Source organism: Cavia porcellus, unplaced genomic scaffold (genome assembly GCF_034190915.1).
Source record: "Cavia porcellus strain 051 isolate PalLab524CR breed Dunkin Hartley unplaced genomic scaffold, mCavPor4.1 scaffold_22, whole genome shotgun sequence".
NCBI classification, from domain to species: domain Eukaryota; kingdom Metazoa; phylum Chordata; class Mammalia; order Rodentia; family Caviidae; genus Cavia; species Cavia porcellus.
In genome coordinates this window covers 23583127-23604979 of record NW_026947505.1, presented here as the reverse complement: position 1 = coordinate 23604979, position 21853 = coordinate 23583127, and the positions used below count along the sequence as shown (strand labels likewise).

Below are 21853 nucleotides of genomic sequence, written 5' to 3'. Positions count from 1 at the left end.
GCTTCCACCTACTGCTGCTTCAAATAGTGCAAGGCAGCAGCTGCTGGGAGCGTCAGGTTCCTGCCATCAAACCTCTAGATCTCCTAACCCACACCTGACGTGGCTTTTAGTGGTTGCGTGACTCGAGGCCAGTTACTAAAATGTTCCCTGAGAATCCAGTTTCCTTTTTCTTTTCTAAAACTTTTAATTTTTTGTTTTGACAAACACTTAAATTAAGAACTTATGATGTACCTGACGGAGCTAAATGATTTTGAGAGAACCAACTCACCTAGAAGTTTTAACACATTTAACGTCATGAGGTAGGCACTGTTACCCTCTCCATTTTGCAGCAGATGAGAAGAGGCATGGAGAGGTAACCTGCACAGGGTCATGGGCGAGGAAATGGTAGAGCTGAATCCAGCACACCAGCTCCAGAGGCCGTCCTGCCTCTTCTGGCCAATATAACAGGCTTCATGGCTCCTCCTTGTTTTATTGACAGTTCTGTTACCCTCAATTTCTTGACAATGACCTATATTTTAAATTATTCACATAGTACTCTGCATCATGCCTGAGACATAGTAAGTACTCAGTGTTAGAGTACTGAGGATTTAGAGTACCATGAATTACTATACTTAGCTAAGGATTTCCATGCTTCATTGACCACTCCAGGCCCTTCAAGAATTTGAGGTTCTATCTATGCTTTGCCTTTTAATTGGTAGTTGGTGTTTTTCTTTCTTCATCAGGTAAGTTGATTTTTGTTTTGTTTTTCGAGACAGTGTCTCACTCTGTAGTTGGTGTTGGCCTTGAACTCACTAAGTACCTTATGCTCTCAAGCCTTGAACTTGCAGCGATCCTCCAGGCTCAACCTGCCAAGTTCTGGGATTACAGGTGTGCACCTCTATGCTGACCACCTAAGTAAATTTGAGATGGTAATAACCTGGCTGTTATTCTCCCCAGGGCCAGGGCAAGGACAATGAGCTACCATCAATTATAGGCCCCCTTTGATGTGAGAGTTCAGTTTACTACATAGCTGGGCCATTTGGAATGTGCACTTACTTTGAAATAACATTGGCCATGTTGGTAGAGGACTGTTGAGTGGCAGTTTTCCATGGAAATCTGATGGCTCTGGTGGACTGGAGGTGGTGGATGGTCACGTGTAGAACTTTCCACTGGGCAGCAAGGATGCCCACACGATAGAGATAGTGTGAAGCTGAGGCCCATATCCCAGGCTTGCTGTGGCCGTGTGTGTGTGTGTGTGTGTGTGTGTGTGTGTGTGTGTGTGACTGTTTAATGCTTCCCTGGATTCACAAGAATTGCCAGTGAAAATTGTAGCCAATGTTTATTTTTTTTTAGATCCAATTTAATTTGTAGTTTTGGCAAAATAAGCTATATGAGAGAGGCAAAAGCACAAGTTAATAGGTAAAGTACATTTTTTTTTTAAACAGGCTGCTTTTTCTTTTTTCTCTTCCCTCCTCCTCTTTAGTCTAAGTATTGCAAAACTGGATACAATGGTTTGGTTACTGAGTTGCAACAAACAACCTTGGAAAGTACATACTTCTTTCACCAGAGTGTTGTAGTATGCTTTGTATTCTTCTTCAGAATCTCCTTTTTGCTTTTAGAATCTGAAGTTCATTTTTCCTTTTTTGGTTGGGCATCTCTATGAGATATATGTAGGTATCTCTATGAGATTAGCTAGGTATACATGCACACCATATACACATCTACAAATGAAATCCATTTATATTTTTTCTGTGTCTTCAGTATTATCTTTCAAATTTATCGCACATTTTGGAGGGCATCATAATTTTGGATGGAAAAGCAAGAGTGCCCACCACTGCATAAGGAGGACTCCAGTTCTGTTTTGATTCTGACCATCTCTTTTGACCATTGACTGTAATTTGCATGTTAGCTCTTTTTTAGTAATCTAGAGTAGCATAAATTTCTAGCTCCAAAATGATTTGAGATAGTACCAGCTTCTGCTCTTTCCACTGTCTCCATTCTGGGTATGTTTCCCTCCATGAGTAGGCTTTGATCACAGCCAACTGTGCTGGGAGAGTGGAGGGTGGGTTCCAGGGTGAGTCTCTTTGACAGTGGTCACAGGTTGGGCAGCATATGTTGGGGGTGGGGTAGGTCAGGCTTGGGAAGCCAGCAACTTTGAAGTCAGTGTTTCTTGATTAAAATTTGCAGTGAGCATGCATTGCCTACCAGTTCAGAAACCTTTACCAAAGCTGTTGTATCTGACTGTTGTGGTCTTGGATAGATTGAATCCTTGAGCTCCATTTTCCTTTAAGTCATCTAGTGTGGATATCTGCTGGTTCCAAGTTTTGTGTGAGTGATGTGTCTTCTTATGAAGCAAACCTGAAAGGATTATTGTTTCTTGGTTACATCTGCTGAAGTCTTCAGTCTAACATCAGCCTTGAGGGCACAGCAGTTACTAGCAAGAAAGTGGAATTTGCAAATGTTTAATATTGACTGTCCTTCTGCTCTGTCCAGTGTTGTTTCTTAGAAGAAATATAAACTTGCTATGCATCTGATGGCTCCTAAGTGACGTGTAAGCTGGCTTTTCCCAAATGGTTAAGGGTCCAGAGTTTTATTTTCAGTATTAACTGTTTCTATAGCTTGGTACCTGAAGAAATAGCCAGTGGTGTTTCTCTTTCTCTTCCAGACCATAAACAAAGGGAAAGAACTTTGATGGCTTTTAGTTGTGCTTCTCAGGATCTTTGTTGGCTCCATCTTAATTATGTGTTAGGTATTTACATAGTGTCTGCTTTTAAGGGGAGCAGTGAACTCCTTGGGTTTCATCAGCGCACAGCTCTGGTCAGGATAGAAATCCTGACTTGAGTAGAGAGATTTGTATGTGGTTTTCCTCATATTTGTACATGGGTTCATTCATTTGCTAGTTATTTTATTTTTTAATTAGTTTTTTTTCTCTGAGGACTTCAGAATTTTAGATTTCTGGGCAGCTTCTTTCCTTTTCTAAGTGAAGATAACGTACAAATTTCAGACATGATGCCAAATGTAGATTCTTAGATCTGCAAGAAGAGTGGAAGATTTTTCAGTACAGCACTTAAGTATTGTGCTTAGCTCTGGTTCTCTGTCTTCAAATTGCATTAACAAGCACATTACAGTATGATCAGTAAAATCCATGTTGTCCCCAGTAGAGTGTGGGGGTGACAGCTGTTTGTGGGCCATGATTACTCTGTTACCAGGTAACAGAGTTACCTGTGTGGAGTTCCTCAGGATAAGAAGAAATTGAGTTCATTTCCACAGAAAGTGGGTACAAGTAAACAGCAGAGAGCCATGAACGAACTTTTTTGTGCTTATTTGATTGTGATGTGGTTACACAACTGTATACATTTGTCAAAACTCATCAGATTATACACAGAAAATTGTTTGATTTTACTGGGCATGAACTAAACTTTGACAAAACTGACCAAAAGAAAGTAATAAAATGTATGATAAGCTAAAAAGAGTCTCCCAAAACACATTTAGATCATTTACTGGGGGGTAGAGAGATAATATTTTCTCTGCTGTTAAGTTCAGTGTAATTACTGATAGTTATGTTCAAATATGTAGAAAGAAAAATAGGTTCATTTTATTTAAAATCAGACAGATACACTCTGTTTCACTGATTGGCAGATGTGTCATTACTTTGTATTCATCCCTGCATCAAGCCATTCAAATGATCTGTAAATCTTTTTTGTAAAGGGCCAGAGGGTATTTAGGCTTTGCAAGCCATACTTTCTCTGTTACAATCACCTAGTGCTTCCGGTGTGATACCAAAGTAGCCAGAGACTGTGCAAATGGAAGAGTGGTGATCACATTCCTATGAGACTTTACCTACAGAAATAGACACAGACTGCGCTTGTCCTGTGAGCTCTGTTTACCTTGTGAGGGACACTTGCTGATTTTGGAGAAATTTATCAAATTGGGCAGGTTCGCCAGTAGGGGGAAAGTGCTAGGAAGGTGGGACTGTAGGAAATTTGGAAAAGCGTGGGCCCTAAGGGGGTTGGAATACCATGCTAGGCTCATGGAGTGGGATCTGGGGAGGATGGGTGGGTTTGCTGATATGGAATTAAAGGATCAGGTAAGAGGAAGGAGAAATGGCATGGTAGCCCATTTCTAGATTGTGATAGAAACCTGGGCAGAGGATGAGTTCAGCTATGACAGTGCAGGTGGAGAGGGGAGAAGGTTGTGTTAGTTTTCCTATATAACAGAATACCTGGGAAAACTAACTTTAAAAGAGAAAAAAGGTATTCAGCTCACAGGTTTAGTCCATGCTCAGTTGGCCTGTGATAAGGCATTAAATTAGGGTGCAGAGAGGTAGAGGAGGAAGCTGGTTACCTCGTTGCAGCTGGATGGAAAGAGAAAGAGGAGGATCTAGGGTCCCAGTCCCTCCTTCAAGAGCACACTTCCAGTGAGCCAGCTTCTTGCCACCTGGCCCCAACTGCTAAAGGTTCTACCACTTCCTACCAGTGCCACAGCTGAGAACTAAGCCTTTAACATTTTGAGCCTGGGGAACATACATTGTCCAACCACAGCAGTAGAGAAGGGTGCTCAGCAGGTACAATTGAAAGAATGTAAAGATTGGTCCTCTAGGATGAAGAATGAGTTCCTTAGGAGACTCTGTAAATCTTAGGATCGCTAACAAAAGTAAGGCCAACAGGACAGAGGGAGGCTTGATTAGAAAGAAGGAGAGTTCAGGTTTGAGTTTTAGACTAGAGGGCAGTTGGCCGCTGTCATTGGGCAGGTCTGCAACCTACAGATTTGTGATTGTGCTTTCCCATTAGTAAATAATTTGCATGCACTTAGCCATAATAAATAGGCATTTGTCTAAGTAATATCCATATTCTACTGTATCAGTGTAAATATTTTTGAAAGATGAGATAAAGGTTTAAAATATTTTTAAAATCCTAAGGTGTGTAAAATGTATGATTGAAAAACGCTGTGCTTTTAAATTTAAAAAAATTTATTACAGCGAAAGACATTGCCATTAATACCCATCCAAATACCCCCTCCCCCTGCTTTGATCCCACTCATCATCCTTGCCACTTTATGAAGCAGTTCTGCAAGTCCTCTTTGATGAAAATCACACTTTTAAGTACACGAGGGATGATCAAAATACACAATAAATGTTTAAAGTTTAAAAATTTTTATAGTAAAAGACAAACTGCCATTGACCCCCCTTGAAATACTCCCTTTCACTTTGGCTACATTACCTCATTATTCTTGCCATTACTGAAACAGTTCAGGAAGTCTTATTTCATGACTGTCTTTATGAGGGGAGATAAAAATACAACTAATGCTAGTGCCAAGTGCCATCCAACAGAAAGACTCACAAAAACATTGTGGTGTGTCCTCACCCACTTAGCACTGGATCTGGCACTGTGAGACTTCTGGCTGTTCCCCAAGTCAAAATGATCATGAATTGTAAATATTTTTAATTGATTCAGGACACTAAGTGAGCTATCACAGCCCAGTGAGTGAGCTGCAGACTTAAGGTCCTTTCTCTCTCACATTTTTAGGTGAAGTAATAAAATAACAGTCTTGTTCTTTCTTCCTGTGCCTACTAGCAAACCTTGTCCTACTCCCTGGTATACCCTGCTATAGAGCTTGATTAGGTCCTTACTAGTTGACAAAAACATTTTCTTTTTCAGAGGAGAGAACAGATGATCCAAGGATTAAACTAGCTATTTTACAATTCAAGGGATGGTTGCAGGAAGGTCAGTCAGTGAAGGAACAGAGGAAAATTGTCATAGCTCTGTTAAGAAAGTTGGGAGAGACCATATGGGGGTGATGAGAGGAGACTTTCCAGAATGAAGAAGTCGGCAGCAAAATGCTATTAAAGACAGTTGTGAGAAGGTCTGCAAATTATCCGTGGGATTTGACAGTCACTGGGTCCTTGGAAACCAGTACAGAGAGCTTTCTTTGGAGTAGCAGGGGCTGGAATGTGGTGAGTTTAGCCAACCTGGAAGGTTGGTGGTGGAATCCAGATAATATGAATTACTCTTCAGAAGTCAACTAGAGAAGGGAGGATCCTTTTTGATGCTTTTTAGTTTTATGTTCTTTTTTTTTTTTTTTTTTTAAGAAGGGAGGTTGCAGAAACAGTGGAAGAGATGGAACGTTGAAATGCAAGAATCAGTGACAAGTAATTTAGGTCCAAAAGGAAGAGGGAGCAAATGGGTTTGAAAATTTAAAGTGAAAAATTTGAAGTGGGAGACGAAATGATCTTAATTTATCACTGAAATATATAGAAGAATTTTGTAGCAGGATGTCTTGGGGTGGCTGTGTAGGCGCTTAGAAGATGGGCTTGAAGAAAGCAGTGAGGTTGAACACGGTCATTGTATAGCACAGGAGGTGGCCAGCCAGTGCAGGCTCCATGCAGCCCTCGATGCCTGGCTGAGAGTGGGCAGCATTGGTCCACCTGTTGGGCACTCTTGAAGTTCCCTATCTGAAGCTCTTCTACAGAGCATAAATACTCCTATGAGCTGTGAGTCAGATGAAGGTCACAGAGGTTTTATTTCTCCCCAAGCTGTGACTACTGACTCCATCTATAGGAAGAAAGAATGCAAAAGCTGAGATTTCCTGCTAAGCTGTGTCCTCTTGAGATCTGTAGTGAAATTGGATTCTGAGCCAAAGGAGACATGGTATGGCCACTGAGAGCAGGTGTAAGATATTCTGATGGGGGTTAGAGGATGGGACTGTTCCAACAGGCTTCAGGCTTCTAGGGAAACAAAGTCTTCCATGTCCGGAAGAAGAGTTGTGTTTCCACCTGGTCTCAGCCCATGTTCTTTTCTCTCATGCTGTCCTGAGAGGCGGTCCTGAGTCTCCTCTACCTTACTGCCTAGAGGTTCTGCCTTGAGTTTGGGTTCCCTGGAAAGGGCAGTCAATTCTTGGCAAAAGAATTCCTCAGGCCTTTAAAATTGTGCAGCTGAAAATCAAGGATTTCTGTGTTTCAAACATGTTACTGCCTAAACTCAAATTGCTGTATTTATATCAGTATTCTAGGCTAGTTAAAATGAAGAAATACAGACACCCTCAAACCAAGAGTGATAAAAGAAAAGCACTCCAAAGTGATACAAATTGGAGTGAGAGGTCACTGGGAAGTCCCTCGCTTCTGAATTGTGTGCTCTGAAATCTGTTTTATTCAGTTAATGATCTTATACTTGTACAGGAGCCAAAACATATTGAGCATTAGTTTGCAAAGCTGATGCTTTTATTTTTAGCAAATGTCCATTTATAACACACTAACTGGGGAGTCTGCAAGTTGGGAAGACAGAAGAGCTTTGATGGCAGGACTGTGAAGTACTTGTTCAGAGTTTTCAGGAGTATTGCAAATTCTGAGAATGCTGTCATCATGCACAAATGTATCTGTTTAGCCTTGATTCCTTTCCTCTGGTTGAGATCAACAAGTTGGACTTCTGCTAAGCCCTGGTCTCCTTCATCATGGAGGTCTGTGCGCATTAAGTTATGCCTGCGTTTCTTCAAATCCTATTGGAGCACAACTTTTGCATCATACGTCACCAGCAACCCTTGAAAGTTCCAAATGAGATAGGAGTCTGCAAGATTTGGCTAAACATATTTCTGAATTAAAGTATTTCCTTAAAAACAAAACAAAAATCATCTTCGAGTATCTTTAGTGGACAAAAAATATAATACACATAAAGTGAAATAATATTCAGCCATAAAAAGGATGAAATACTGTCACTGGCCAAAATACAGGATGTCCTACGTGCCCAAAGAATGAGCCATGAGCAAATGAGTTCTCTTCTTTTATGGTGCGCATATGTTGATATAAATCGTAAAATACTTTTTGGTGAAACCAATGATTAATTATTACAGGTGCTCAAATCTGGGAGCATTTTCTGGGAAAGGTAATAGCTAAGGCTGTTGACATTTCATCATTAGGGTTCACCTCAACATTTGGGAGTTTCTCAGTCTGCAGCACTGTTTCTTCTGAGTGCTTGGATCTGTCTGCATAAATTACTTTTTGTATTTAACAAAATTTATGTTTACTATGTGTGCCACTGTGTTGTAGGCTCTATATGATGTTCGATTTTCATTGTAGTTCTATTACAAGCGAGGCACTGAAAAAGTCACCTCTACTTATGAGGCCAGTAGTGGGGGGCAGGGTTTGGAACTCAAGCTTTTAACTACCTGCCTGTCACCTTCAGATAAGAGGAAAGAGATGTGCTTTTGCCTTCTTGCATTTGAAACTTGTTTGAAATTTTAAGATTATTTACAGATTTAGGGCCCATATTGGCCTGTGGCCCCCATTCTGTGGGTGCCCCTCCATTCCTTTGCATTTTATTGTGTTTAATTTATATAAATAGAATGGGTTTCACTTAATTGTATATTTTCTTAGTCCTGCTAGACTTTCTATAAGAAGCTGGCAAATAAGTACACTTGTTAAATAAGCAAAAGAAAAATGGTTTACTGCAGATTCTAAAATTGTTGGTCATTTTACACAAGGCTGGGGATTTCCCCCTCCATTTTGGAACTGTGTAATAGTTTAAATTAGCCTCTTAGAAATGCCTAATTGTATTCTAAACAATATGATCACTGAACAATAGGTCATAATGTGTTGGAATAATAAAACTCTGGGGGCAGTACTATTTAAAACCTAGAATATTCAATATTTGTGTATCTCAAGAGGAAAGTATGTAAACTACAATAAGTTCTGCCTTCACGTAGATAGAAGCATGATGTTTCTACTTGATAATTCCCCTGTTTTGTGGGAACTTTTGATTATTTGGAGTTATACTATTCCAGGCAATTCTCATCTATTCTGTTCACCTCAGTTCCTAATCTCTGATCATTTGCAGTCAGTACTCTCTAGAACCTTCACCATACACCCATCCTCTACCTTCTATGCTGTGCCCCAAAAATTTCCTAACTGGTCCAGGGCTTTTCTGAAATCCAGGATCCTTAGTGTTTTTTGATTAAGGAGAACTCTAGCCTTGTACTCAGTTCTATTTATCATTCAGGGATGAAGATTACTGTATAGCCGTGGTACATGATTTCTTCACTGAAATTTTAATGGACTAAATTCAACACATGGAGACCAATGCCCATCTCATTTTTGTGCTTGTATTTTGAGCAGTGAGCTTGCTTAGCATGGGAAACTTCAAGTTAAATTTTACCAGTGCCTGGGCTTTGTTTATTTTATTTGGGAAAGAGTTCACCATGTTTGGTTAAGTATGAGCTAAACTGTGTATTGTACTCATTTGCTAGGACCTGCCGTAACATAGTACCATAGACTTGGTGGCTGAAACAACAAAAATTTATCTTACTATAATTCTAGAGGCTGAAACTCTAAGACCAAAGTGTTAGGAGTGTTGGCTTCTCCTTGGCTTATAGATGAGCATCTCTTTCTGATGTGTTCACATGGTCCTCTCTATCTGTGACTGTCTTGTCTTGACATAAGTCATGTGGATTGAAATCATCCTAATGATGTCATTTTAACTTAATTACATCTTTAAAGACTCTCTTCAAATATTTTCCAAGGTACTGAGGATTAGGACTAGAACATAAGAATTTTGAAAGGATGCAATTTATCAGTAACAGGGCTTAAGTATGTGACATAGCAGTCTGAAGTTTTTATGATAAGTTAAATCAGTGTTGCTTAGAGCTGGCTAAATGATTTAGGGTAAGTTTTGAAGTAACTCATCTTTGGTCTGCATTTTTGTAATTTTTGGACTCAGTGACTTTTTAAAAAAAATTTATTTTGAAGGTAGTAAAACTACAGAAGAACAAGATAGAACAAAGCAGTGAAACTGGTACAGAACTTCACAGCAGGATACCAGGATAACAGTAATAGGTACCATAGTATATCTCGTTATCTTCACAATAGTTGTCCATTCAACTAGGTATAGCGAAATCAGACCAAACCAGGACATTATAAAACCAATCAAAAGAGAATATTGAATAGAGCATAACAATTAATCATAACAAAGCAAAACAGTGAAAAGAACATTTCCCTTCAAACAGAAGATAGAAGGAAATCCCCCATATTTGTATACGGTCATCCTCCCTAGAGATGCTCAGACCTCTGCCCCCACATGCTACTGGGAAGGTGAGGGACGGATGGGATCCTTGATTCTAATAGCCCGCGTGATGCTAGGCTTATGGGAGACATTGGCTGGTTCTCTGCCTGGCTCGTGCGGGATGCTTACCAGGAAGGGAGACGAATTGCTTTATTGTCCAGGTGCCTAAGTTCCACCATGGCCGGATCTCGGGACATGCTGACTGGTTCTTTTTGACTTTGTGACATTTGAAGTACCTTCTAAAGACCTCTGAGATTCTTGATTTTGTTTTAATAATTGTTTTGTAACTAGACTTCATTTACTGAGCATAGCTCCTGGAGAGGAATTTAATAATCTCATGCTAAAATCCTGTGTTTACCAGGTAGAATTCAAAAGAGGAGGCTTGTGAGCAATAGATCTTGACTTGGATTCGTCTTTTGGTTCTGTATCCAGGACAGAATTCTATCTTTTGGTCTCTTGAACAAAACAGCAGAACATCCTTCTCTTGGCATCTTGCCATACTGTGGCTGAGTTGTACATTAGGAGCCTTAGTTTCTCATCCATAAAACAGGGCAGAGTGGCTGGGCTCCTTCTAATCTTGTCCTTTGTCACTACTGCCTGCTGCTAGAGACACTGCCCTGCCATAGATGATGGACTCTGGGCAGCTGGTGCTGTGATAGCCTTAGTCTCCACCTGCTGACCGTCTAGGCCTCTTAGTCACATGCCACAGGGACCACTTGGGGCGTGAGACTGGTGGAGTGGACTGGGCTTTTATCAGTGTCTTCACCCTTGCTCGCCATGTGACAGAGCCCCTCTGCTAGGGAAGACTCAGCTAAGGAAGGATGGCTAAGTTCCAAATGTTTACTACAGACTTAATTTTTTTCCTACATTTGATAGATCCAAATAATTATCAAGAAACTCCTCATTTTCCTATGTCTTATCAAATGGTAAAAGTTTGTGGGACAGAGATGTAGTTTAAAATCACACAGCAGATTTTAAGATTATTAGACTTTAGTATAGATACAAATAAGTGCTGGACCTTGTGTCTACTTTTTCCCGCCCAGAGAATTACCCACCCAGATGACTCCAAGATTGAGATTGTTTAATGGAATAGAGGTGTGGGCACTGAGGGTGCAGCATGGCTTCCACATGCTTTGTTTAGGTTAAATTGAGTCTGCATCCTTCATGTTGGCATTGAATGTAAGTAATCTAGTCTTAAAGAACTAAAGTGATTTTATTATTATTAGGTTTAATACAACAATTGCTTTAGGGTAAGATTTTATTCCATTAAAATCCTTATAAGAAGTTGGCTGGAGAGTTCTTTGAATGTGACTAAAGATTCCAAAGTTCTACTTGGTTTGTTCATTTTAGTCATTCTGTAAGGTCACAAAAGTACAATGTCATTGGCAGTAGTATTTGACCTGGAAAAAGTCTCATAAGCTCATCCATTTACCACTCTTGGTACCTTCTCTTTCAGGTTTGTATTCATCAGAACTTTTTCAGTTGCAAGGGACAGACACTCAAGGTTAAGCTAGAAGGGGAACTTCAATTTAAGGGGGAAATTCCAGGGGTAGAAGTATCTCTAAAAGGGTAGATTCAGGGTGGTTATAGAACATTGTCAGAGATTATCTCTCTCTCTCAAATGGATTTATTCTCAGAAAAATAATCAGAAAAATGATTGTCAGGATCATTGAGAGTGTATCCTATGACTTTCTATTGGAAAAAAAAAAAGAGACTTTCTGTCTTCTTGAATCCACATATCAAATAGCAAGGAAGATTTTTATTGGTTCTATCCAAGTCACATGGCTGCCCCCGAAGTCATGACTGGCTGGTATATGGAGTACTGTGGAGTACAGCTTGGCCATGTGTACTTGGCCATGGCAAAGCATCTTGATTTGCAAGCCACTGGGAGAGGGACAGTGTCCCAAATGAGGACTTGATTAGCAAACAAAGCACATGTGTCTGGTACTAGCATTTCAAACCAGCTGAGGGTTAGTATTTATTCCTTTAGTTTATAGGGATTGAGAAGGTACCATCAAATAGTTCTGGGCCCATTTGAATGTAGTATTTTGCACTGAACATTTGAAATCTGAGATGAGATGATTTCATACAAAATAGAATATACATTATAGAAATAATCAAATAATACTAGTAGATTTGATGATTGCTGAAACTGATTTAAGCGAGTAATTTGGGGGGTGGCATAAAGAACAGAATCACAATAATGGGTTTCTTATTTTTTTGGTAGGCTTAGATGACTGCCTGCAGCCGTACGTCCACAAGTTTGAGCGTGAGAAGATAGATGGAGAGCAGCTGCTGCGAATTTCCCACCAGGATCTGGAGGAGCTGGGAGTCACACGAATTGGACATCAGGAGCTGGTGTTGGAGGCTGTCGACCTTCTCTGTGCACTGGTTAGTTCAGGAAAAGGTGATCTGTACTGCCATGACATTCTTTAGAACCGCATTCTTCTAAGTCTTCATTGTGATTTAGCATGTGATCATTTTCTTAATGACCCACTGAAGTGAATGTAGCATGTGTTGAAGATAATGGAAGAAGGAAAGAGAATAAATCACTTTCTGTATTACGGCTGGCAAACTAAGGCCTGTGAGTTAAATCTGGCCCACTGTCTACTTTTGTAAATAAAGTTTTATTGCAGCACAGCCTTATTTATTCAACGACATGGTTGGTGACTGCTTTTGTGTTGCAGTGAGAGTTGAGTCATTGTAGCAGGGACCATATGATCCTGAAAAGCCTGAAATATTCACAAAAAACTTACCATTTACCGAAAATGGCTATGATTAGTCTTATTTTCTTATCTTTTATAAGGAGTGAAAGGGTGGGGGAGACAATCCTGAATGGAAATGTCATGTCATCTTCTAAATTGAAATGAAAACTGTGCCAGTTTTCATGTCTGTTTTTTGTTACTAAAAAAAGAATTTTGAATTTCACAGATATTCATGCTGTTTAAGTAACTGATGTTTATGCTTGAAATAACGTAAGAAATGGCAGCTAGATGGGGAAAAATGTGACCTTTATTATATTTTGCAGATGCTTGGGTTTTGCTATAAGTGAGTGAATAGAATCCTGCCTGGTCCTGGTGCTTCAATATCACCTGAAGCTACCTGGGTAGTTCCTTTACATGTGGACTAAAACATCTGTAAGAACATTTTGTTTACAAATCAGTTGGCATGAGTGAGATTCACGTTTGCCCATCGTGGTGCCACGCTAAGGATGCAGTTGGACTGTCAGCATTTGGACACATTTGCCAGCATTCAAGTTGGATTAGTAATGTTCTGAACTCGAGCCAGGGATATATACAATTACATCACCGAGAATGGTGGGAAAAGATGGGCTTGCAATGATTTTGCCATTGCTGGTCTGCATTCCGTCCATTATATAACACTTGCCACATTGTGCGTATTCTTCTTCTTAAAATGGACAGAGCCTTGTCTTGTGTGCTGAGACGCACTGCTCTTGTTTAGGAAAGTAATGGGGAAATTATTTGTGGTTGATAAATGAGCTGCCACAAGGGAGACACTATGGCCAAGTGGTCTGAGTGTTGGCCTGGGAGGCAGGATTTTTACATTTGAATCCTGGCTCTGCTCCACGCTACTGCCTCTGTGACCTCCCAGGAAACAGTAGTATCTGTTTTCCCTATCTGTACAGTGACACTCACCTTTGATGTAGCTGTGTTCTCATGCATGTTTTTTGCTGCTAACGAACCATTCTGTTTTTTATTAATACTTATTTTTGTAGTCAGACATATTTGGGTTTACTTATATTATACTTTCCGGGAACATGGCTTTTCAATCTTTTCCTTGAGGTACTTTTTGCATTGGAATTGTCACTTTCACTTTGCAGCAATACTTTGAGGACAAGGAAATTAGTTTGAAATCCACAGTCTGAGAGGCGAGAAGAAAGGGAGCACTGAGGCAGATGTATACATGGTGGTGGCGGCGGGGGACACGACATAGCAGCTGCCCTGGGCAATCTTTTGGCTTGTTCCTCTTTCCTGCCTCTTAAAATATTAGACTAAAATGAACAAAGCTGGACAAATGCCAGAACCTGAAGCTGTGTTTTATCTCCTACAATTTCCTTCTAATTTCCTCTGCAGACCAGGCTTTGACCTCAGACTCACTCTGAACCTGCTGTGTATGGCAGAGGGGCCCAGGCTGCTTTGCACAGGAAGGGTCCCTTGAGGGTTGCACACCATTGGAGGGTTTTACTGAAATATCTCTGGTCTTTACATAACCTTCTTTTCCACTACTCTTATTTTAATCTACGTGTTAATTACCTTATCTATTCAATCCAGTTCCACATAGATCTTTGGATTTATAAATTAGTGATAACTTTCTACTATGACTAGTTCATCTCCTGGGCTGTTAATGTGTAACTGTGGTCAGCCCTGGTGTTATAAAAGGAGTTTCTATGTAAGCTGAGTTTAATGCATGTTGATTTTCTGGTGGACAGGAAGTGAATAGAAGGAAGAAGAGTGAATACAACAAATTGACTGGAAAGTTTTGGAGCAAAAGAAGGGCAGATGGAATGGACAGTGACCTAAAATAGGGAACAGCTATTGATCAGTATTTTAAAACTGGTGAGCAGTGGCTCATAAATGACTAGTCATGATGAGGCAGCCAGGAGAGAGACTGCGTCGTAAACATTGAGCCTGCTGGCAGAAGTGACTTTGGAGAGTGATATACTGTGTGGCTGTTTAAATAACAATTACTTACAATGAAATAAAGATGAGTTCCTCAGTTGCACCAGCTACAATGCAAGTGCTCAGTAGTCATATGTGGCTTGTGCCTATTGCACTGGACCGCTGATAGGAGCTTTGCCATCCCTACAGATAGCTCTGTTGGACAGCACTGGTTGAGAGTGTGTGGTGGATAGCAACAAAACATAATAGTGACCTGGATTCTTTGCTTGGTGAGTCAAGCCCTAAAGCCCTGAAGACCAAGGTAGGGATAGTGTGCTTTTAAAGTTGAAATAGTCTGAAAGTGAATGAAGTTGGAATTGCTACATGTGTTAAATGGATGCCACCTAGTTTATGGCTAAATGAAATAACCTGTAGCGAACCTATCTGCAGCTTGTACACCTTGCCATGCCCTTGAACGATGTTGTTCATCATTCACTCATGGCAAATCATTGAAGTTTTTTTTTCTTTTTCTTTGTCAGTGGGGAAGTATCATGCAAAACAAGAATCTTTGCCAAGAATTTGTATTTAATTTGGTTTTGCTTGAGAGCTTATCATGTGCCTCTAAGAAAACTGAATTATATTTCTTAGGTTGTCACTTAATTGACCTAAGTCAATAAAATGGCTTTGCTTGTGTGTCTCTGACACCTCTTTATCGTGTATGTTAGATTATGAACAGAGCCAGAAGAACTGAACCTGGTCTCTTTCGTTTCTGCCTGCCAAGTGTATTTCCCAGCCAGATCAGGCAGCGTTTCACTTAATGAACTGCGATCTCAATGGAAGTGTTTTAATACTTGTGTTTAGATTTTTTTCAGAGGCTCATTTCTTTTATTAACTTGGTGGTGGTGGTGGTTGTTATTGTTCTTCCTCTTCCTCATCTGCTTCTGTTTGCTCTGCTTCCTCTTCCTCTTCTCCAGAGCCTTTCACATGCTCTACTTCTAGGCAACCCCTGGCGCCTAGTCCATTCCTCTTAATGCTTGTATTAAATCAATGTCAGGAGGAGACAGGATTTAGGGGAAAGATTCATGAAAATAATCAAATCTAGTTTGAGAAATTATCATTTTTCATCTTTTATTGTGGGGCACTGAAGTCAGTAATCTTTTCCTGATTATATTTCTATGGCAGAGATTCTTTGGAGCTAGTATCATTAATTTCTTATTCTCACTGCTGTGGAGTAGAGTCAAAAGAGAAGGAAATATCCTCCTTCCTTTTTTAAAAAAACAATTATACTCAATTTTAGCTACAGCTTTCCACTTGCATAATTCATTTTGGAAAAAAATAATCAGAGCAAATTGTGTGGAAAATGAAGAAAATCTGTTAAAAAAGCTACCCTCCCCCTTTATTTTAGTATTAAAAGTGATGGGTTTATTGAAGATAGAGGTTTAAAATTTCTTGCAGGAATACAATGTATTTAATCCTTTTTATGTTCAAGAAGTAAATGTGTACAGGAATAAAAATTGGAAGTAATTTGTGGTGGCATTCATTGTAGAAAGCCAGTTTTCCTGCTTTTTTGAACACCCTTGATATAAGTTGGCAGGCTGAGTAATTGACTAAACGAGGGGACATTTTTCTCTAATCACAGTCGTGAGTCCTTCAAAACAAGCTGTGTCTTGTGGGCTCTTTATCTATTCACTTGTAAGTCTTTGATTCTTTGAATTTAAGAAGCCATGATGAAAATCCATCTTTTTGGTGTATTCTCTTTTGAAGGAACATATTATATTTTCATCTGTAGAAAATAACAGTGAAGGAAAAAATGAATACATGTGAGATTTAGATGGAACACTGCTGTTAATACAGAACACATTTATACTTTGAAATTTACAGTTCCCTTAAAGCTTGTGAAAGACTGTTTTCAGTTAGCTTGTACTTATACCCTTTCAACATTTCTATCTGAGCTTTTAAAACTGATGTTTTATTTTAGTAATAAGCAACACAAATTTGAACTTTAAATAAAATGTATTTGATATTAAATTGTTTATATTAATGCCAAAGCTTTTTTTGTTAATATTGTTCATCTTGTCAAAAAGAAGTTCTTACAAAACTCTTAATGTATTTATGCTTTCTTCATTTTTTTAAACATGATTCCTGTCTTAGTTTTATTATTGCTGAGACAAAATACCTGACAACCAAAGTTAAAGGAGGAAGGGTTTATTAGCTCACTATTTATAGTAGTTTCAGTCCAAGATTAGCTGGCTCCAAGACAGGATAGCGTGTCAGACAGGCATTGCAGAGGAGAAATAGGTCATGGTGGGCAGAACTTAGCAAAGCAGGCGAGCAAGGGACAACCATAGCCTTTCTACCCCTTGTATCTTATCCAGGCTACTTAGAGTAATCCTGGTGCCCTTGATCCTAGCATCACAATGTACCTTCATCCCAGCATCACACATTCTAGATCCAGCTGCCTCTGACCCCACCTGTGACAGCATGAGATTTTGGGGCGAGTGTGCCATGATAGTCCCTTTTTGGCCTAGATGACTGGCTGGATAGAACTAGCTAAATGAAGCTCCTAACATTTTAGAAGGGATAGAGCATGTCAGGATGTTGGAGCAACACAGCATATTGTGTTAGATCCAGGGTCACTGGCTACTTTTCCTTGTTTTTGTCTAATGTCTTTCCTTGTCCCAATCCAGTCCCTTGGCCCTTTCTTGGGCAGGGTGGATGGAAAGGGGGAGTATACAATATATTGATCCCAATATGTTGATCTGCTGGATGCAGATTGCCTTGAATAGAATCTTTATCTTACCACTGATTAACAGTATAACTTTGGGGAATTTACCGTTTCCTTACCTGTGAGACAGAGATAAGGTTGAATATCTCATTCTTAATCTGAAAATCATAAATCTATAGTGCTCCAAAGTCCAAAATATTTTGAGAGCCATTGAAATACAAGTGGAAAACTCCATATCTGACCTTGTGTGACAGATGACAGTCAAAGCACAGGCATGCTGAGTATACTGAGTGGATGCCAGATGCGGTGGCAGAAGCCTGTAATACCAGTCCCCAGGAGTCTGGGGAAAGAGGACCTGCAAGTTCAAGCTCATCTTGTGTAGCTTAATGAGCCTCTGTCTCAAAGCAAGAAAAAAAGGTTTGGGGATGTAGTAGCTCAGTACAGAGGCTCTGGTTTCAACCTCCTGTACCACTAAAACAAAACACCAAGAAAAATTAAAATTACCTTCAAGTTATGTATATAGAAACAAAAGTGAATTCTGTGTTTACACTTGGGTTTTATGTGCAAATATTTCAAAAGATAAAATACTTTTGGTCACAGCGCTTTGTACAGGTGTACTCAATCTGTACCCTTGTGAATGGTTTCCCTGAGATTAATATGTATTGAGTACTTCACTCAGTTTCTGACTTTGAGTTAATATCCAGTAATGTTCACTGTTATTTTATTCCTAGTTTTAATATGGTGTTAGGCTCTTCCTTTGGGATACTAGTGAGACAGTATATTATACCCCCAGAAATATCTTCCTTTTCTTTAAAACGACCAAACACCAGCCAGGAGTAGTGGTTCGTTCCTGTAATTCCAGCACTTGGGAGGCTGAGGCAGGATTGTTGCAAGCTCAAGACCAGCCTGAACTACATAGTGAGATTTTGTCTCAAAAAGACACCCCCCCACACAAAAATCAAACACTAATTTAGGACATGTATATAAGTCAATACAGAAATTCATACTCTGCCTCAGATATATGAGTTGTTTCATGGAATTGGTTCTTAATCTGAAAAAGAGTGTAGGGCACTGATGGTGAGCCTTTTAGAACTTCCAGTGACAACAAACAGCCCACTGTGGCAGCATAGATACACACTGTGGCACCATAAGTATGCCACCACTGGTGTAGGGCAATACTGTCAGGTGAAATTGAAGTTTTAAAAGCAATCAAGTATGTTGAACATTGTTAAAACAAAATAAAAGTAAAAACAACCACCAAAAACCCCTAAAACACATCAGAAGCTCCACAGAGAGGAATTATATTTCAGGTGAACTGACATTTAGCCATTATGGCTCTTTTCTGTGAGTGTTAATCTAAGATGACTTTATGTATCTGCTGTGAAATATCTTACCCGCTAAATTGGAAACCGTGTGAGCAACATACAGAGCCCTGTTCCCGCAGACTTTGCATCTCATGGGAGAAGATAGTAAGCACTGTGACCCTAAGAGGGATAGAAGTAGGTAATGTGCTAGAGGATGACTTGAGGCATGATTCTACTCCCAGGGGATGTGTGGCAATATCAGGAAACATTTTTGATTGTCCCAGCTGGGAAGGAGATGCAGAGGTGCCACTGATGATCTTAGAATGCATAGGAACTTCACCCCCACAACAAAATTAGCCAGTAAAGCCCAGGATGAGAAAGCCTATGATTGATTAAGTGATCACCAGTTCTCCCAGATAATATGAGGAGACCTTTGGGCCAGCACCTAAGTGTAAGAATTGCTGTCTATGCCAAGATCTATGCAAAGAGGATTTTGGGAAGAGGAGCCAGCAAGAACAAATTCCCTGAGAGCCAGGAGCCAGCTGTGGAAGGAGCAGAGAGAAAACCAGGATGGTGGTGGTGACTGGGAGGGAGTAAGCTCTCGGTGGATCAGGCAGGATTTTTTTGTGGCTCATAAAGTTATTCCAGTTACCCAGTGAGCTCATGAGTTACTGGGAGAGTTCAGAACTTGTTGATTGTTTTGAATTCTTCCCTTTCCTACAGAATTATGGCCTTGAAACTGATAATATGAAGAATTTGGTTTTGAAGCTACGGGCATCTTCCAACAATTTACAGAATCACATAAGCAGCCGGCGGAAGAGTCCAGCTTATGATGGGAACACATCCCACAAGCCACCCAATGAGCTGCTAACGTCGGTGGTGGAGCTCATAGGCGCTGCCAAGGCTTTGCTGGCTTGGCTGGACCGGTAAGTAGCCCACATGCGTTTTGCTGTGTTCCAAGAAGAGGATCTGAGATGTATCAAGGCCAACTCGATGTCTTAAGAAAACAAATCATTGTTCCTTTTGCCCCTTTTCACTAGGACTTAGGAATCCTGGATTGCAGGTGGATGTTAGGGTTCCTGTGGATGTTACTTAAAAGGTTAATAATGGGAAGAATTTAACCTCAGCTTGAAAAAGAGTGAAATTGTGCTAAAGGTTGTGTGCTACTGAGATTAAACATTAATGTTGGAGTATTGGTTGGTATGAAGACTTAGTTCACTTCTGAAGGGACATTAACTCTTGGCTCATTTTTGTATGTGTTTTTATCTAGCATATCTCTGTCCATTTCCTGTTCAGATTCCTATTTGATGTTTTGCTTGAAACAAAACAGTAATATAAAAAAATGATTTTAAGCTAGCTTATTGTGTAGCTATGCCTGCCAACATATAGTGTTGGGTCCTGGTGGATTCCTCCTTTTTTTAAAAGAGAATTTTTTGTTTCTTTCCAGGGCTCCATTTACAGGGATCACTGACTTCTCAGTAACAAAGAACAAAATCATTCAGCTTTGCTTAGACCTGACCACTACAGTCCAGAAGGTCAGTAGTAAATCATTATGGGTTTCTAAAATTGTCTTTTCCCTATTTTTTTCAAAGTGTTTCCATGAAGGTATGAAATACCCCCACCCCAGCTTTTTTCCATCAGAACTGGGGAGAGATGAAAGACTTTATTTTAGATGCATTATACAGTTAACTTCTGTGAAGAATGACCTGTGGCCTTTATCTTCTTTTGTTTTAAAATAGTTGGGCTGTCTTGTGCTTCCTCTCAAATATTCAAGCTTAATTTAAATAGAAAGGCTCGCTATAATCTTTGTTCTTGGTACTTTATTAAATGTGTTGATTCTGATCTTTCACTGTGACCTCTAGTTGTTAGATTTACCAAACACAGTAGGCTAAGTTACAAGGTCGTAACAACTTCTAAATGCCAGCAGTTTACACCTCATTTATATCCTAATGGTCAACTAGAAGACATGCTGTGATTCTCCTTATTTCTGGACATAGAATAACTAGTATCTAATGTTGTGTGTCCTCATGAGAGAGAGAAAAAGAACTTTGAAGGTTGCCACATCGATGTATCTTCTGGTCTGGAAGTGACACATGTCAATTTCACTCAGGGCTCATTGTCTGGTTCTAGGTATTTTAGCAAGAGCCCAAGAAATTTTATATCTGTCTTTGACTTACCTAGCTTCTGTGATACTAACAAAAATTGTCAGTCTGTCGGCACTGAAGACCACCTCCTGCCATATTACTTGGCATATCCAACACATATTTTTAATTGAATAAATGTGGTAAATTAAGAGCAAGTGTCTTTTTCCTTCATGTCATACTTGGTTCTAAAATTCTATGATTTCAAAGTTTGTTTCCACAGCTCATTTGGCAAAAAATAAAGAACATCTTTTCCTCAGTCCTGACTGTGGTGTAACAGAGATGCAATTGTGAAAAGCTATGTGGTCTCTGTAAAATGAGGAATTAAGTTTGGCTCTGCCCATGGAAAGTGTTTGAGATCCAGTTCTGAGCAGCCGTTGAATTTTAGGCCATGTACTTTTGAGACTATGATCTGAGAAAGGTGCCCAGAGCTATTAAATGGTTTGCTAAGTTTATGGTGCACAAGGTAACTTTGGCCGTCTTGACAGTAACCTTTACCCGTGAATCGTACAGTCTCGGAGGTCTTATGCTGGTGGTGGAAGGCATTTCCCTGATACTTTCCTTTAGTGCTCTTTTTCTTCCTGCTTCCCTCTTCCCATCATATTTTGCTTCTTCTTTTGATGGTTAGCCAATTTTACATGCCATCAGCTAAATTAAAGTGTTAGAGTGAACCTAGTAATTAGCAAGTCGGTACATTTTTCCCATAGGTATGCCCGTGCTTTCTTGTGAAGGGTCCTAGGTCATGAGCCTGACTCAGGCTGTCTGTGCTGTGGGGTAAGCAGAGGCAGGAAGTGACCAAGCAGAGGGCAGAGTAGTTGTATGTGTCTTCATAAGGTGACTCTGCTTTGCCTACGCAGGTTGATGTTTGGCATTGCAGGTAGTTGGACAGTTCCTTCCATAAATATTTACTAATTCTTACTCTTTTAGCTGCTAAGGTGCCAGAGTAAAGAAATGAATATAAAGTCCCTGATTAATGGAGCGTACAGTCTCTGGGATGGTAAGAGAACTAGGAACTAAAAACTAAGAACTAAATCACACA

The 21853-nt window shown here is 39.9% G+C and overlaps 1 protein-coding gene across 2 annotated transcripts in view; it reads left to right on the top strand.

Moving 5' to 3' along the window:
* Cnksr3 (CNKSR family member 3) overlaps positions 1-21853 on the top strand; it is an 87919-nt gene that overhangs the window by 39459 nt on the left and 26607 nt on the right. For both annotated transcript variants that reach the window (XM_003468490.5, XM_063232924.1), the window contains 3 exons: positions 12253-12416; positions 19397-19599; positions 20121-20208. In XM_003468490.5, the coding sequence (XP_003468538.2) occupies positions 12253-12416; positions 19397-19599; positions 20121-20208 (455 nt within the window). The remainder of the gene's footprint in view (positions 1-12252; positions 12417-19396; positions 19600-20120; positions 20209-21853) is intronic.